Consider the following 18,459-nt stretch of genomic DNA (forward strand, 5'->3'; position numbering starts at 1 on the left):
TTTTGTCTCGTCATAGAAATCTGCTGACCGCTACTATGAGCTCTGAGGCAGCCTTCTCAGCCACCTTGGCGATTGACCTAATAGGGCTGTGCGTCATCTAAAATTGACGAAGTCGGGTTTTCAGGATTCATTAACGATATTACAGGCTGCTGCAGCAGTCGCGGACCTGACGCAATCATGGCTGTTTCCCATAGCCTGCACGCTGCCTGGCCATGCGGGCAAACAAAAGCGGCAACGCAAAAGAGGGAAGCTGTAAACTTCATGCAGCTACGAATGAAGTTGGGCTAATTAGAGAACGACTAGTCATGATACCTTCATCTTCATACCATAATAATAGGGTATACTAGATGTATAAAAGAGAGATAAATACACACAAGACACCTACCCACACACGAGGCTTGCGCCTCGTGTACTTCAGTGTTAACTCCGCCGGACGACATGTACGTTGGTATGCATTATATGAGGGGTACTTTTTGCCTGCATTTCTTACTTTTTTCATGTTTTTTTCTATCACGCACTATCCTCACCCCCAACTATTTGCTGGTCCAAATTCGACATCACAGATTCTAGCCGACGTTTTGCAGACACGAATAAGCTTCATTCTGTAGCCTCTGAGATAGCGAGTCATCGTTATTTGCAGTAAAAGTACAGAAAACCTCAAACTGCCCATTATTATCTTGTTAACGACGTATAAATTGATCGAGTATAAATTTTTTTTGTATATTGCTACGGACATCTTTGGGTGTGCCTTCTACTTTAATAGGCGGACAAAGTGCAACCAATAAATATTAAAGGCGGAATAAAAGGGTTCTATGTTTTGCAAGAATGTATTTGAGTCGTCGTCTGTTCAGCCGGAAGCCAAAAAGCTTATCAGCAGAACCATCAATAGAAGGTATACTAATAAGAAGCACATTGTAGCTTGCTTAGAAATGCATTTCTCGCCTGCTAAATTATCGGAAAAGATAAGCCACTACCAGGACCGTGTAGTTCGCTTCGTACGATAGCACGTTACCCATTCAGACGACCCTGGGCAGGCTTGTTTTGCGGCTTGTGTCGAACACCTGTTGACTCAGATAAATACCTTTGGTTCATCATTGCAATGAGAGTTCAAGCAAATGCAGTACATTCTAAGTAGGAAGGCTTTATTCGCATTGCTCGCCAGCACCTTATTCGATAACTTGTTCCTTACCAAGCCTGGTCTAAGTTGTGTAGCAATGTATAATAGAATCATGCGAAGTACGGGTTTTGCTCAAAACTTCCAACACACTTAAGTATACCTATACGTTGTTAGTAAATCCATCAAACGATTTCCCATATACTACACGGTCTGTGAATCTCTTCCTGGAAATACTAAAAAATGTAATCCAGCTTCATTAAGCCTCACTGCTTTACTGTTGTATCCGTTAACAGCGTCGAAAACTTTGTATAAGATTATAGTTTTCGTAAGAACCTAGAGATACTTGTGCAGCGAGAAATTTGCTCGCTATGAGCTCGAACTTATTCGTGAGGCTCAACAATAGGCGCGAAAACACTCACTGTCATTGTGCCTTGTGCTGATCACAGGTTTAATAATAATAATAAACGAACTCAAGCCTAGGCAGGCCTATTACTTTGTGGCAATAATGAGACGATTGAATTAGAGACCGCAGAGATATTTTCTATCAGAGTGGCTTTTTCGTACTACGAAATGTAGTACAGGCATCATTTGGCTGGACAGAACGTTGCAACAAATTAGACTACATTCAATGAGACATAATTCAGAACAAAGTATATTAATTATATTTTCTTTTTCCAAAACCTAAATAACCTAATAATGGTTTATTACGCCGAAATTATTCCAAGGAAGATTAACGTGCCTGATAGAAATATGTTGCAACGAAGGAAATATTACGTAAAATGAGCGCGCTAGGAGAGTGGAATAGTTAGTATATTTGATTTTATATTTATTATCAGTACTTGAACATATTAATAATGTGTTTCTCCGACATTGTGTACACCGTAGGCCTGTTTTGACAATGATTAGAACATGGCTCACTCGCATTTTACATGTAAGCATACCAAATGTAAGACACCTGTTAGATATTTATCTGGCAATAGCGCTTCATGGCTCGCAACGCATTTAACCTTAGCTCTAGCTTTTTGATTAGCTATTTTGCTATCGTTTTACATAGCAGTGTGGATACGCATTTGCTCTGCGCCCCACCCCATTTGGGCTGAACCCCAATGCACTGCCGTGACGCAAGCAGTTCCCTGTGTATGGCAAAGGTTCATTGGGCCCGGCTAGGATAAAAACGCTGACCACGAACTAGTCTTGTGCTAACAGCTGTGTTATCGTCCCCTGAAAGACGTGGAAAATCCGGAAGAAATGCGTGGGTCAGCATAAAATCTTGGTAAACAAACTGATCTCTAGGAAGTGAGGTAAATTTATTTTTAGCATCTACAACGCCATTACTGATATTATATATATATATATATATATATATATATATATATATATATATATAAGCTTATTTTCTTCAGTCGTGTAAAAACGGCAATGGCAGAGTCAGGTGTTATGTTGGATTAACATTTCATTTTTTGTATTGTAGATCTCTGCCCAGTATGCTATCTATCAGGTGAACACACAAGTATGCGCAGGTATTCGAATGGGGCATAAAGGCAATTAGTGGCAAAGCACTTTGGCATAAAGTTATTTACAAATTATCTGGCATCGTGCGAGATTTGTTTGTTCGGGTCAAAAAACATTTTAGACCGTTTTTCTTTTGACAGAAAAGCAGCAGGCATTTTTAAAGGGACGTCCTGAAGTGGCTGAAAAACCGATCCAAGACTGTCTCTAGCAATAACGAAACAAGGCAAGGCTTAAGAGTGGACTTGAAAGTCATTAAACGTTTTTCAAGATACGAGAAAACAGTAGGTACCAGTAGACTGGTCAGATGCTCTTCAATATCCTTGTGAGTTTGATAAATCAAAAAAGGCCTCGATAATCAGCTATTAATCAGCTCGATAATCTGCCATTCAGTCAGCAACAATGTGACTTTAGTTCCGCTTGATTTGGCTTAGCGATGCAGTCGCAAGAAGGAGATCTCAATCGTGTGACGTCGGCATATACAAGCTGATATAATGTTGATCTCGTCTTTAGGTTTGACCCCTATGTCCTATGTCGCTCAGCGACATAGGAAAATAAGAATTTTTTTTGTTTCTCGGCACCACCTCTCGCCTGTGTCTCGAAAGCGTGTAATTTTCAAATGGTTCATCACGCCATGTTGACGTAACGCATGTATTCTCCACGCGACAATCATAACAATCGCCAATTTTTATCATTATATGCAAAATACGTTTACCCTTCTTAACACAAAGAAAGGGTTAGAAAGAAAAAAAGGCGAAAACGTGTGCTAAGTCTGAGCTCTCACTGAACATGGAAGTTTTGCTGGGTTTCAAAGACGAGGTATGCTTGAGACATCTCATCTTAACTAGGACGTGTTTTTTTGACCGGAAAGGGGAATGTGGTAGTGGCACCAAGCAAGGCTGGGGGCTTGCAGATATTATCCCTTTTCACTCGCGTCTTACTTACCGTATGCTCTGACGTCCAGTCTTTAGGGTTTTTTTGCTTTACTCTTTGCCCACGTGCCGTCAAAATTTTGATTTTCTGACAAGCTTTTTACTGGCCGATAGTAATCCATACCTTTGTTTCTCTTCAATAGCTAGTTGCTATTGATTGGTAACACATATTCCACTAGTTTGTTATCGCTAATCGTTAACGTCTATGAAACATAGAAGAGGAAAAAGACAGATTTGAGTGACTGGGAGTCTTCAGTCCCCTATACAGAAGGACGTACGAAAACGTCCAAAGAGCTGAGCGTGATATGGGGTACTCACATGACGCAACTCGATTTAAATTGAAAACTGGAATACGTAACATGTTGTCATTCCTCACCGCCGTCACATTTTATACTTACAGCTATCGCAGAATCCTCACACTTTTTGAAGGTTCGGTAAATCGTCTCTCCTAGGAACATACGATATACTGGAATTTCACTTTTTTTGTATTATAGCTAATACATTGTGGAAGTCTCTTCCCTCGGTTCGAATCTCAATTTCTAGTAAAATCAATTTTGACTGTTGGCAGCAATCAGAAGACGTAAGATTAATTCCGATGTCGTCACAACAGGCCCAACAGACGGCAACAGCGTTATTCACGAAACGTAACATAATCCACTTTGGCGTTGACTTTACGCGTACATACTCATTAGCTCTAAGGTTCCGCTGGACAAGAAATTATATATGGCTACGTTTCGAGCAGATACGGATAAAACTAGGCCGCCATAGATCTGTTCATGAAGTAACGTTCACACTTGCTGTAATAGCACAAAACGTAGCTTTTTGGATTCGATGCATAGAGGTAAATTTTGTTTGGGTGTACCTTGAAAACCAGTTCTGTCCCTTGAAGACCGCCCGACTTTCCTTTTAAGCCTTGTCTCAGACTTTGTCAAAGTTTTTTTCTTAAGGGACTTTCCTGCTGTTTAAGTTGCGACCTACGTGGCTATCCGCACTTGTGACAGTACCGCAACTATTCTCAACAATTACTGCTAGCCTTGTAGATGTTGACGGCTATGGCAATGATAATTATTCGTTTGTGTCTACGAAATACCAGACCTTATATCATATAGGGTTAGATCTGTACATACGAAGTAACACCTGAAAAGAGAGTAGAAAAAACCTGTAAATTTCTGTTCATACACATGTTTATTGAATGCTCGTACAAAAATGCTACTAATGTACACCATTAGCAAATATAATACTGATAAACACTTATGTAGAACAGGCTGAATTTTAGGAGCAAAAATCTAATCGGTAAGTGTTTTAACCGGCTAGCGACGCCATTTCAAACTTTCAAAGAAGTTTTTCATTTAGTTGAAAATCATGAAAAATGTCACCAAAAAATTCTAAGCCTACTCTACTCCCATGGTGGAATATATCTAGGGTCTTCTACCTATCTACCTATGATTTATTACATACTGATCATACCATTATACATAAAAAAAACTTAAATGTTGCGAATGTTGAGTTCGGTATCGCCGTCAGGCGTTGCATTAGACGGCTGGCTCCCCGCTGAAAACGAACCGTATGTCCATGGCCGGATTCGAACTAAGACGACTACATGTTCCTCAAGTTTAGCGCAAAAACGCGTAGGAAAGGCTGGCATCACAACGCTCTTTTTCAATGAACAGCTCATTTGTCTTTAAGCACCCTGGCAGCATCCCGAAAGACGGCTGGCCGGCCTTGATCGGCCAAGCCTGTGGCATTTCGCTAAATGTATCCTAGATTAACTGTAGAGCCTTTAGCATCCCTGTGTCTCCATCTCCGATAACCCATTATATCGGTGGTTGTTCGTTCGATCGATTGACCGATTGACCGATTTCGTTGGCTTCCCGGGTTTCCTTCGACAGTCCCGAAGGTTAAAGGACTCGTCTTCTATGCTTGCTCGCTTTATATCTTCCTCTGAGCGTGTGTTCGACATGTCATTCGCAGGCCACCACGGACAGCTACGGATGGGTTTAGGACTATTCGCGATTAGCGAAAGCAAAGCTGACCAAGGTTAAGTCCCCATAGCCATGATGCACCATACGAATCTCCAAGGAAAAAAGCCTCACTTGAGAACGATTGCTCTATGTTTCTAGGCTGTGTACTGTCCATAAGCATTAGCGTAATCGAACACGGTTTTAATCCTCGTTAACGTCCCTCTTCGAAGAATGCAGCCAATCTAGCCCGCTAAAACTGATCTTTTCCAGGATGTAACATGGAGATATCCCCCATTGCCCATCGAAGAACTATAGAATACTACTTGTCGATTTGTCTTAGGCAGCCGATGATAAAGAATCGTGCCACATACTGACTTGGGTTAAGTTTCAAACCAACGTTGATAAGTAAACTTCTTCGATTATCCTTTAATGGTTTCACATATATTTGAATATAAAAATGAATTTTGTTCGAAATCTAACTTACTACCGAAAAACGACCAGGATTTATCTCGCTGTTTTTAATATTATGATGACCCATTGCTTATATATATAAGTCGATCTATGTTATTATCGCTCTACGTGTAGGAAGTGACATTCAAGATGTTGTGAATCGTGGGTAACCTTTAGCGAACAAGAGGTCATAATAACATAAAAACAGTAGTATACACGGGATAACCATTCATTTTCGAGCATCTGAAGCCATCTCCGATCGGCACGTGTACTAAGCGATAGAGCCCACACAATCATAGAGTCAAAAAAAGTTTTAAAAATGCCCTTTCATCGACAGGTTCGTAGGTTATTAGGTCGCAAACTGGACGATATAGACACAACAAATACAGGCTTTGGGAGAAGGAGAGCAATAGTAAGACGTCGGAAGAACAGAACGAGAGAGTCGTAAGCCACTGCCCACAAATCGAGTCAGCCGCAAGAACGACAACAAAGTGGACCTCAAAGCGCTTTTTGGTACCTGAAGCCTTTGTCGACGTGCGCTTTGTAGTTGCCTGCTAAATGTTTACGTAAACTATATTTCAGATGGATATGAAATGGAGGAAACAATATCATTGTGCTCTAAATCTATGAACCAGTCAGTATTTGAGGAGGGAAACGCGCAAATGTCCTGAGAGATTTGTATCCTACTTTGGAACACTGTTTTAAGCTTGAGTCAATCGTCCTAGAAAAGTCGATAGGAGTTGATCTCAGAACGACAGACTGAATACCCGTGCGTCAGTATCAACGCTGAAATATGTCATAAGTGTGCCACTTCATAAAATTTTGATGTTACTCCTAACAGATATTTAATGATCTAGTGCCGTTAAAAAACTTAATATTTTAACAAACTTGAGATGTTGGAGACCATACAAAAATCTACAAATACGCTCAACGATATTCATATATGTTCCTAACAAATTTAACGTAACTGTTGTTTTTTTTTACGAACGAAGACCGGAACCCCAGAAGAAATAACATGATTCTATGGTTCGAAACAAGACTAAAAGGTGGTGCGACTTTAATAATGCGCCTTCTTTTTCTCTCTAATCGGGTTGTTCCACCCGATTGTTCTTGTTTGGGCAAATGTAAAAGCTTGCCGATACTTTGGCAGTGTTACAAGTGGGGTGAATGTTGTCGTAGCACGAACCATCAATGGGGACGTCAAGCCAGCAGCCGTATCGTTGACGACAGTTCGACAAAAAGTTGTTGTCCACTTGTTCACAGAGATGGGAGTGTAAGAAGATTTTTGACCATCTAGGCAAATACAGAAAAGAATACCTATTAGCCAGCTAAGTCCAGGGCGACATAAGAATGCCTATCTTTGGGAGAGCTCCCAAACTGCCCTTATCCCAGCTATGGCAGATTTTTTCCTGGAGCATTATTAGGCCGCTGCATCTCTGCTGTTGTAATATTTTCCTTCTCTACCTTTTTCGGTAGCCGGGGTTCACTTAATGAAACGTAGTGGATGCCGAAAAGTTGGTTGATCACGTATTTTGTGTAGTGTATATTATTTTAAATATCTATATGTGTATATGGGCTTAGTTTATGGTCAGAGTTGATATCACGTATTTGGAACGACATTGATTGGGAGGCAATGCTCACAGATGTACAATTAATAACGCGGTAATTTTACCTTTTTGTTACAATCTGATACGAGGATCACTCATTGTTACGCTAGTCAGTATACATTTCAACGGTTGTAGCCTAACATTCAAGGATATTGATACATCATGTATTACTCCAGGGCAAAGTGTTATGGATACGAGTATTTGACAAGAGTATGTGCAGCAAATCAAGTTTTGTAGAATAGCAACTCTTTTCTATATGTTTCCGATAGGAAAGAGGCCGGCATCCAAAAAGACCCTTTGACAATAACACTATTATCATTCTCTTTGATATTTCTATCAGCTTATAGATAGAAGCGCTTCTTAAGGCGAAACAGAAGGCGTGAAACCTGAAGCCTTGACCTTAAGCCAGCTGGAGCTGCGCATCGCCCCTTCGACGTCGGTCGCCTGTGCTTAGTGGCGTCCATCATAAAGTTTCAGTTATTGCCTCCCAAAAATAGGGGCGTGCCGCTGATATCAGTGTTTTAGCAAAGAAATTAAACTGCACATCCTTTCGGTTTATTATCACAGACAGTACGTCTGCTACGTACATATAGCAGCCGTTCTAAGGGCTATGGATACCAATATCGATTCAACTCAATACACACAAGCATGACATAACACAAAAACAACAACAGAAAAACACGGAATTTTTGTTTTCGCTGACAAGTGTTTTTATGTCTTTTTATATTTAAATGTCTACCATAGATGTTTTTTGCCTTTGCAAATGTGGCCGCTGGCCGAGCAATTATTGCGTTCCTAGAAGGGGCCTTTGAGTTTAAGTTGAATTGCTTGAGCATATGTTTCTGTGAGTAAGTTAGTGTCCTTTCTTCCACAGACAACTAAAAATTTTCCAGAGAGCAGAGTAAATTACGAAGTTTATATATTCAATGCTACTGCCTTGCGTTCGTTTTTACACCGACTATATATAGTTTAATCTCAGATGCATTATCAGGAAATGTGAATACATCCTTTTTTTTTCATATAGAAATCATGTTATGACGTATATATGACTTACGTAAAGTAGATTCTTTTGTTAGCATAAACAGTTGAAATTTTCAAAAGCGGAGCGCTAGATAAACGAGGTCAATCTGCACAGGCCTGAGGTATTGTGCGTTCGAAAAGGGTTGTTCTGTAAAATTCAGCGAAACAGCCGCCTCGAATTTGTCAAAAAGTACGATAACATATCAGATGGGGTTTCTGCTTGGTGATAGATGGATTTTAAGTATAACGCCTGACCAACTATGATAGCATTAGCCTTCTAGGCGGTCACCGTCAACGATAATCTTGAAAAAGTCAGCACAGAACGCACTCATAGGAACATAAAGCAAGATAGAACCCATTGGAGATTCAAATTTGCAACTATATTGGAGACTAAAAGATAAAAGCGATATGTTTAGTGGATAATTATTTTCGTAATTTTATTATATAATTAACTAAGGAGAAGTGCAACAGTTACGGGTGAGTTTAGTTAGACCGCAATGGATTGTCCTGGATTATTCTAAATGCTCCTTCAGAATACGTGAGGAGGATAGGTTGTGCATGATCAAAAAGACGCAGATACTGATAAACATCTTAGTAAGAACCGGACTCAGTAATACTGCTCGCGAAGTTCTACGGCTAACGCTTATGTAGGGTAAACATGGCGATCCGGAATAGTCTTAAGCGCACACCCCTTGCATAGTGCAAGCATTGTTAAACCGTTCTCATAGTGCTCCTGAGAAAAAAGGTATTCATGTTTCTGTGTTTCCGCAGATTTCTAGAAGACGACGACGCGACTTTTTGCAGGGGTTCGATAACTTTTCGTGTGTAGTTAAGAGTTCTGCCTCTACGGCGATGAATCCCTAAGTAAATATCAAACACCCACACGAACTTTAATCGATTCCTAACGAGCCAAGCTTGCGGTGACAGGTTAAGTATGTTCTTTTACCGATTGGTGAATTATATTTGCCTTCCATATTCTGTTCGCTAGAGGTTCCGGATCAATTTACGGCGCTGATCCTGATGATTACCAACGCTGTAGTCTGCACGTACGATCAATCACATTACGTTAAGCGACAACGTTTTTCCTCAATATTGCGGGTAATGCGGCAGTATATAAAAGAATGACCGTTTCTTCTCATCAGGAACTGCACGCGAGCAATAGCAAAATACCATATCCTGCGTGCTTAATCGATTGGCTAGGCATAGCACCTTGACAAAATCTTGGCTGACGTCCAATACTCACAATATTATTGGAAATTGGATCATTAATTTACCAAGTGATTAATAGCCCTTTTAGAAATGTTATAGATATAGAAGTGTTCTCTTTATCAACGCTCGATCTATAAAAGATTAATAGCGGATAACGGATATATTATTGTTCGCTTTCTCTGGGTAAGTAACAGCGAAGATGAGGTGTCGTTATCTCTCGACCTCAGTTGGGAGGCAGGCACCGATGACTCGTTGGGTGAAAAGTAGTATCACTGTTGACGGCACTATCACGACGTTGATTGTTGGCGATGTAATCTGAGCGTAGACGGACGGGCAAGGCACAGGCAAACTGAGCGTTCCAGTTGCAACGGCAAAGAGCGAGGCCCAGACTTGTGCCTGGCATCATATATAGATGAAGCACGCAGGAAGAAGATGCGAGAACAAAATCCACTAATAAATATGGCCCACATCCAGTTTGCTGCCGCCAACATGCCTTCTGAAAGACGACGGAAGGGTCGCATGGAGAAAAACAGAATGCAAATAGATGCAGGCTACGGTCTCTCCTACCACACAGGAACTCCCGATGCGCTGTACCAGCGGCGCCTCACGGAGTAAAAGGGTCTTGTTATACAGATGCATCAAAGTCGACTGCCCCTTTCTGCAAACCTCAGTCTACGTAATCCGTGGTAGCTAATAAATGAGCCGAATAAATGAGTCCAGTAGAACGCTAGATCTTGGGAGCCCTTAAAACACTGGTATGTTTCCACATGCCACTCCATTACCCAAAAAATATGGGGGTGATAAAAACGGATACTCGTACCCATTGGTTCTCATATGCTATATTAGACATACGATCGGTGTATTGTTATATATATATATACATAATTGTCGTGTACGGTCATCAATTCTTTAGGGTATTAGATAATAAATCCTTACTTTTTATCAAAATTTAATACGTGAATAAAAGTGAGATCCGTAGAGCTTCCCTTACCTCTTGGAATTGGAATTATATGAATTTTAAAGACAGCACCCGCTCGAACCTATACAAAATGCGTGAAATGTAATAGAATTATGTATTTGTAAATTTCGATGTCTAGACGTAATATTCCACCTTCATGTTATATTTGTATTGCCGGATCGATGATCAACTATTGTCTGTTGGCAACGAACCTAATGGGTGCCCACTGCTCCTCATATTGACATTATTTTAAGAAAAATACCTACTCTGCTTGTCTAGTCCTCTTAACCATCTTGATCTTGCCATAGGCCGATAAGGGACTCACGCGTCCTTTACCGGCCCGTTCTCCAACGGGTATTCAATGCTGTGCTCTACGAGAGACATTCTGTACTTCAATTTCTATTGTCTAACGACGAATCAGGTAACAATATCGGAGAAAGTTAGCCAGCAACTGGCCACATGTGCCCAACACCAATCAAAGCATTACCAGATGCAGGAAGCTCCTTGGGACATAAAATGAGTGCCGACATATTGATAGAATTTAATGGACAACGCATCCGGATAGGTTTGGAGAAATATTTTAGATTCGTGAACTCTAAATTTATACGTCCTATCGAATGGAGAGATGAGGATAGATACATCCGCATTTGCAACACTTGATGCTTATATAGAGCAAAGATATTCAAATTGATACTGGCAAAAATTTAGCAAAATTAGAATAAGCTTCTGAAGCTCTCGAAATAGACGAAGGTACAAGCAACATTTAGTACGGGGTCCAATGTGATTCTTCCTTCTTTGTCATTTTCTATTCAGTACACTCAAAAGATGCTCCATATGTATATATTTCGTGGTGTTTTTTTTTTAATAATCTACCGTAATAATTGAGTAAACGAAATTTACTCAGTTTGAATGATGTACGATCTGACAATCGTTCAGCCTTGTAGACTTTTGTTCAGTTTGCAAATGTCATGAAACCTATTTAAAGTGGTGTCGAAGAGGCGCTATCTCGCAATACAGATTATCTAAGTGCCCATAACTAGCAACTAGCTTCTGTAAGGTCTCTTGCCATTTGACAAAATTGGTGTTTGCAATCATGAATATTAAGAGGATAGGATAAACGTAGGGTTTGTGATTTAATGGTTTACAAATGACAGCTCACGAGTAAGCTTATTTAGAATGGAGATTGATCCTGGTTGTACGCATGCTGACGTCGGCCAATGAAATCGTTGGCGCGCTTTGATTTCCATACGCCTTCAATTTACTGTCATATAAAATGTACCGTTTCGTCTGCGTATGCTGGGAATGACTTCTACAAAACGCTTTGTCCAACCCTCTATTTGCTCGTGTTTTCGGTTCGAGTCTGAAATTCTGTTTGACGCTGAAGGCCAAATCGCATTTTGTTATGTACTATGTGTCTAGCGACGACGAACGTCAACGGAACGTGACAGTTCGCTAGCCAAAACAGCAAAGTTGGAGGAATGTGGTAGCATTCAGAACCGACTGTGGAAAATTATTTTGTCTAGCTTCATGAACTTTTAAATCTCTGCGGGCTACTTATCAAATCACCAGCAATGGGAGAAGCCGTCCTGCCAGCCAGATTTTCAGGATAACAATTGAACAAGGTGAAAGGAGCCGCTGGGTCTGAACTGTGCGCCATGTTAACGGATAATCCATCCATACCGGGTTGCTGGCTCCCTTTTATCTTTGCTTTCAAAAATTCCGACAGTCCGATGTGTTATCAGTCGGCGATTCAGGCAGCAATATACTTCTTTAGTTAACAGGCGTGCACTACTGCCTTTGTGCATCAACGAGCTTCTTGGTTTTAAGTACCCTTCAAAAGCTGCGGGTTCTGACGACAAGCTAATAAAATAATCGAATATTTAGCAAAGACAGAAAATGTATGACATTTTTTAGTATGTTAGTACACGTATAGGCGGAATATATGTCTGCCCATCGACTCTGAACTGAAATTCATGCCAGGAGCGCCAAGGTTCGAACATAAGAAGCAGAGAGGTGCTATGCACGTAACAACTCAAAGAAAAATATGGCATTGATGATAATTTATGGAGATCAATTACTCGATCTTATTTTTTCATTCAATACTGAGAGCCTCAGAAGAATCAGTTGTCCTCGGCATCGCGGCGCTACTGCGTCGTCCGGCCCATTTCCTCCTCTCTACCCAAAAGGAAGCATCAACAGAAGCACTAGTCACAGAAACGCAAAATCGCCTATGCCCAGTTCTTCGCAATTGCTACGCGATGATTACTAGTATTGTGTTCATATGCTGAAGTTGCGTTGTTTTCATACGCATAAATACGTGCGTCGACGCAGGCGAGCAAACGGTAAGGGTACCATAATATAAGTAAGCAGCAATGGAGTTTATAGCCCGCTTTCTCGTGTCTGCTGGGCCAGTTCCTGCTATCCACTCCGTTTGGCCTTTTATTAAGTATTGCAGCATTTGATACTAGTAGTGCTACCACAGTTCTAAGTCGTGTTGCTTGTCGTCGCCAAGCAGCCTGAGCGAGCGGCCTGCTGCAGAGAGAGCTGCGCTCTATCAAGGACTTTGCATCCTACTGCACCGCCAGCCGACCTACGGCTCGAGCCTTATGTACGACACACAACGCGTTGACCGAATTCGTCTCTGTCACCTGTCCATCACAAATTATCGCCCAAATGAGATTCTCCACTCTCCCACAGGCTACTTCTGAAGTTCGGTTTGCTATTATATCCTTCCTGCCACGCGCGACCGACCACTAGCTCAAGACTGCCTGCCTGCCTGCCTGCCTGCCTGTCTACGACTTTTGACTACTATAGCTTGACCGTGGCCAACGTAAACAAACTCAACCAGATGTACAAACCGAAGCGGCCGAGACAAGTTGAAGGAAGCTTTCCGCAGGGCAAAACCAGATTTGAGGATCATGATCTTACACGAAATTTATTGTTGCTATTACAGTCATAGCTATTGTAAGAATTACAAGGTTCTAATACTCCAACATTTCAAGCAAAAGCAATCCCTGCTTTCTATGTCATGCGGCTGTTTTACAATGATTTTCTTTGTGTTGCCATGATCCGTCTAGCGTTGTACACTCAAGGGACTTGACAGCTTTTAGTAGCAGGATGGAGCTTAAGACCAACTGCTCAACTAATAACAGACCGTTTATTGAAAGATTCAGGTTTTGATATTAGTTTTCACATGCATTGGATAAATCATAATGTGTCCAAATACAGTCTGTCATAGAAGTGCACTGTACTTGATCTCATGGTATAACCTCTACAAAGAACAGCAAAGCCTGGTGTATCAAGCTCAGTCTGGACTCTATTAGAAAACAATTATTCTTACTGTGTTGGATATTTTTTGATAAAATTCTCAGATGTATACTCATTGCTTGTCCCCTTCTGACTTTAGTTGATCTTTTACCATGTTGGTCAAAAAGCCATAACAATTTCCCATTTAAAGAAGCACTATTCCGATCCGATTCTGGCACTAAATGAATTTACTCTCTACAATCTTTCTTATCTTGTGATTTGTTTATTCTGTTAGGCTAAACATTTTCAGACTTGTTGTTGAGAAACTCACCTGCTTTTAGCGATCTTTTTATTAACAAACGTAGTATTACCAGTTTTATTTGTTAGTAGTACAAAAGTTACTAACCCACCCTCATGAAGCCTAGTAAATACAGCAGCTTTAATAATTTTGCCCTATGAATTTGGCATTGTTATGGAAAATTGCTTTTCTGTATTTCTGGGACTTTTTGATCAGATCATTTCATTTATTGAACGTAGTTAAGCGATGTACGAATTTTTGCCAACAGCTGTATTTTTCAAATATCTCCCAGTGTATAGAACCCTTGAGGTGCGTAAAAGGTTTCACCAAGCGTAAAATCGTTCTTTGTCGGATGAAGATCTGGCTTACCTTTGAGATTAGGCACATTTATCGAAGTTACCTATCCTTTTCTCTGCTTAATATTGAAGCAAAAACAGCATTTCGCCTCGTAAACATTCCGAGTTGCTACAGCAGGTTCTTGAGCTCGGTAAAAGCCAAGAAATAAAGCAATAAAGTAGGTATCATAGCTAATATGCCTAGCCTAATAAAGGCTAACGTAACTGTAATGGCTAACATATTCTTGCGGTACATAAAACATATTGTGTTGTACAAATAACAAACATGCTCGTAAAGCTTCCACCTGTTGGCTTTTTGTTTCCAGAATTCAGGAATCTCAGCTAGTTGATACATTCCGCCACAGGAACATAATTTTCGTAGCAGCATTAGTTTTTTTTGCGAGTGTAAATTAGCTAACCTGCCTAATATTTAGGCTACAGGTGCAAAATAGGTAGATTAAGAAATCGATGGGGGCCAATATACGCTTGCGGAAGACGAAAGTTCAATGACGAAAATAGCGAGGGCATGAGAGTTGAGGACGCTGAGTTACGTACTGTCTGACAGATACGGGGGCATACTCACTAAGGGAAAAAGCCATGGCATGCTTAGGAACAGGATATTAATATTATAGCTGGCCCTACACTATCGATCTATGGGTTGTTTCTTTCACGGCATGCGTTGATCGCCTTATCCAGCGTATACGTATATATTTGGGATATGCAATTCCGACCTACTGCACGACCTATACGAATTATCTATGAACGAGAGCGCATTAAAATTCTGCAAATCATGCGACAAATAGGGTTTCTATTGCTAAAACCCTGATTTCAATATGGCCAGGCACCTGTGCAATTATACGGTTAGTATACAACTAAACCAATAAGGATGTGACAGATAGAAATAATTCAAGCGGAATAGTTTCATTGTGGAATCGTATGCTACGTGATAAACGAACGCCATTCGTTGTGGAACTAGTGTGGAACGAACGTATGGAATCTAGGGGGTGGAAATTAGCGTAGCGTATAACTAGCAGAAAAGAAGATGAAATGAAGAAGAAAAGGATAAGATTTTCCTAAAGCGAGCATTCTGATACAAGCGCATGACTGGCACCGAAGTACCTGCTTTTACATAACACGTACGGTTACCTCTATTTCGGCGACCGCTAATTACAGACCAAATTAAAACAATACGTCATGCCTCTATCCGGCTTTTCGGGTAAACAGCTGTAATCCCAGAGCAGTACTATGACATAGATAATAAGATTTCAGCTGATACTGATGTTGTTGATGATAAAAAAAAACAAGAGACGAACAAAACTTGTGACATACCTATCTGAAATGAAGCGGGATAACAACGGCAAAATGCTATTTTGAACAAGGATGAGTTAAACGAAGACGAGATAAACGTCCTACCTATACGTTCGCCGAGAAAATTCGTCGACTATACGCGTGACGCTGAGCAAACTGACTCAGATCGATGCTAGAGCCAGTGAGATTATGGCGAAAGAATCCCTGGGTAGCAATGAAAGCGAAATCACATCGAAGTTTAATTGCATTTGCCGAACGCCCCCGACCTATCCTCTGCGTTCTTTGTGCTCCGACGTAGGCTCGTAAAGAACAGAGGTGAAAGGTTGACTTTTGGTCAGAATGGCTTGGTAGCCTACACTGCTTGAGAGATTGTTCCTTTCCCGCTGGCGTATCGACAACCAGCTTCTGAAAAAAGACAGGACGGCCTGCACTCCTTACTCTGATACCCTCAGTTGTTGCTTCCTCGCAGCATCGACGATTCGACTGATTCATAGCTATCAACAGGCGTCTACTACTACCACTACACGTTCCCTTTTTATGATGGCACTATCTGGTCTTTCAGCAGCTTCGGCAATAAAGGAGAAACAAAAAAAATATCACTACTCGTTCCATACGGTGCTGGGTCAAAAAGCAAAATTGTCTCAAAGGCTTACTTTTGTGTTTATGTGTATCAATACAAACACATCAGACGTGAAGGGATCGAAAAGGAAATTCATGGCTGGCTCTGAAAGCAAGATGCATATGCTTGCTAAACGCTTAACTAACATTTAAGGCTTGTAATAAATTGCAAGGTCTCGGTGCTTTTTCATGAACATAGGAATTATTCATGAGATTAGATCTAATATTGAACCCGCGGGGTAACAACACGTTCGTCAGAAAGAACGAGGCTGGCCCTTTCACAAATAAAGTAGAAAAAACTTTAATTAGATCAGAGTTTGCATCGACATCTATTGCGCAATCCGTTTTACTCATAAGTTCTGTGACATATAGCATACCTCGCATTTAGGATAAAACAGAAATGTCAGTCTTCAATAAAAACATCTATAGAGTTTGAATAGCCGAAGGTTATGCGAGTGAGTGATACAATTTTGATTAGGTTGTATCAGAGTAAGAAATCCGAAATAGCTTTTGAAATGCACGGGGCTAATCGAACCAGCGAGAAGGTCAAACGTCAGAAAACGAAAGACAACTGCGATAACTGCAAAAAAAAAACCCGTTCTATGATTTTTTCGGAACGGATGGAAATAGTATGGCTACAGACGCGGCGACAAGGCAAGCTGCTAGAATATGTAGTATGAGTAGAACAGAAATAACAGCAGAACCGATGAAACTACTACAAATTCAGGCACGAGCCTGTTACGTTAATAACGGGCACGGAAACCGGGTTAGCTTAACGATGGTAAAAACGTTATCAAAAAAATGTGAAAAGATACGAACGAAGAGTCCATTGAAGAAGCGCTGGCTCGATGAAGATGTGTAGAAGACGTTACTGTGTCATTCAGCAAAAGCGAAAATGGCGACGTTCTTACGAGGAAACAGAATGGGTCAGAGTAGTCAAAGCATACGAAGCAAGCAAGGCGCGTGTATCAGTAGCAAAGCAAACCTATTGATAACATTATGGTTAAAAAAAATTGAAAATGTATACGCCCCAAATCAAGTATTGAACGAAAATGCAGACAGCTGACGTGATGATATACAGGCGTCGGAATGTCGCACACCTCTCTCCTTCATAATACTTCTGCTATGAACAGTGACCAGCAGGTTTTAGAAGTATAACAACAGCCATGGTGCGAACATAGTTCCAAGTTATGGTCTTCCGTATTCCTCGTTTAATAGCTTTCCTTTGCTCTTAGATCGAATCTCGTCCATCTCTACGATGCTGTACCACATGCCAACCGTCGGCAATAGTTTCGCACATGGAAGAGTTCGTCTCAAATGGCGGCCGATGCCTGCCGATCTTCTGGGCTTGTCGATGCTCGCAGCCACAACAGCCACTAAGACCGACCACTGACAATCGACCCGACCTGCAATACCCGCCGTCGCTGTTATAGCTACTGCTTTTCTTGGGCTATGCCTCGTTTTCTTGCTAAGCTGAGCAGGATATTGGTAGCATGGTCAGGCAAGTGGCGCACGGAAGGATGAACGGGTAACGGAGCGCACCAAGCAAAGCGTGACAGTGGTGATCTTTCGTTGACCTTCATCGTTGGCCAGTAAGGTCAAGTACAACTACGCTGTTAAAACCGGTGTAGCCCGGAAACAAGATCGGATAAGGTAGCGGCGTTCCATCGTTAAAAAAGATTAGGTGAGAAGAATCAAACGGCGAATGAGTACCGAAACGACAAGAAGAGACGGGATTATTTGTCAAAGACTTCTATCTTCCCACCAAGACCAGGCTCGCCCCTTGCTTTATTTTGCAGATAACCGTCAGGTGTGCACGCTATTCGATGAGTCTGTTTAAAATGCCAGGTCGGTGCTCATGTTGCTGCCGTCATTGTCTTAATGCCGTTCA

General features: G+C 41.1%; 2 protein-coding genes across 48 annotated transcripts in view; one reads left to right on the forward strand and one right to left on the reverse strand.

Moving 5' to 3' along the window:
* The window catches only part of LOC111248212 (uncharacterized), a 193,868-nt gene that overhangs the window by 155,331 nt on the left and 20,078 nt on the right, over positions 1 to 18,459 (reverse strand). For 23 of the 39 annotated variants that reach the window (XR_015323476.1, XR_015323472.1, XR_015323462.1 and 20 more), the window contains one exon: positions 3,957 to 4,695. The exons of 12 other annotated variants lie outside the window; for them this stretch is intronic. Coding sequence is in view for 4 of the 27 variants with exons in the window: in XM_086983280.1 (XP_086839406.1) it covers positions 4,670 to 4,695 (26 nt within the window). In the remaining 23 variants the exon portion in view is untranslated. Of the gene's footprint in view, positions 1 to 3,956; positions 4,696 to 16,055; positions 16,356 to 18,459 lie in introns of all 39 variants that reach the window. 4 more of the 39 variants (XM_086983274.1, XM_086983275.1, XM_086983276.1 and 1 more) reach the window with 2 other exon arrangements.
* Shal (Potassium voltage-gated channel protein Shal) overlaps positions 1 to 18,459 on the forward strand; it is a 261,664-nt gene that overhangs the window by 141,615 nt on the left and 101,590 nt on the right. The gene's annotated exons all lie outside the window — the stretch shown is intronic.

The sequence above is a fragment of the Varroa destructor genome, unplaced genomic scaffold (genome assembly GCF_002443255.2).
Source record: "Varroa destructor unplaced genomic scaffold, Vdes_3.0 BEIS01000003.1, whole genome shotgun sequence".
Taxonomy (NCBI): domain Eukaryota; kingdom Metazoa; phylum Arthropoda; class Arachnida; order Mesostigmata; family Varroidae; genus Varroa; species Varroa destructor.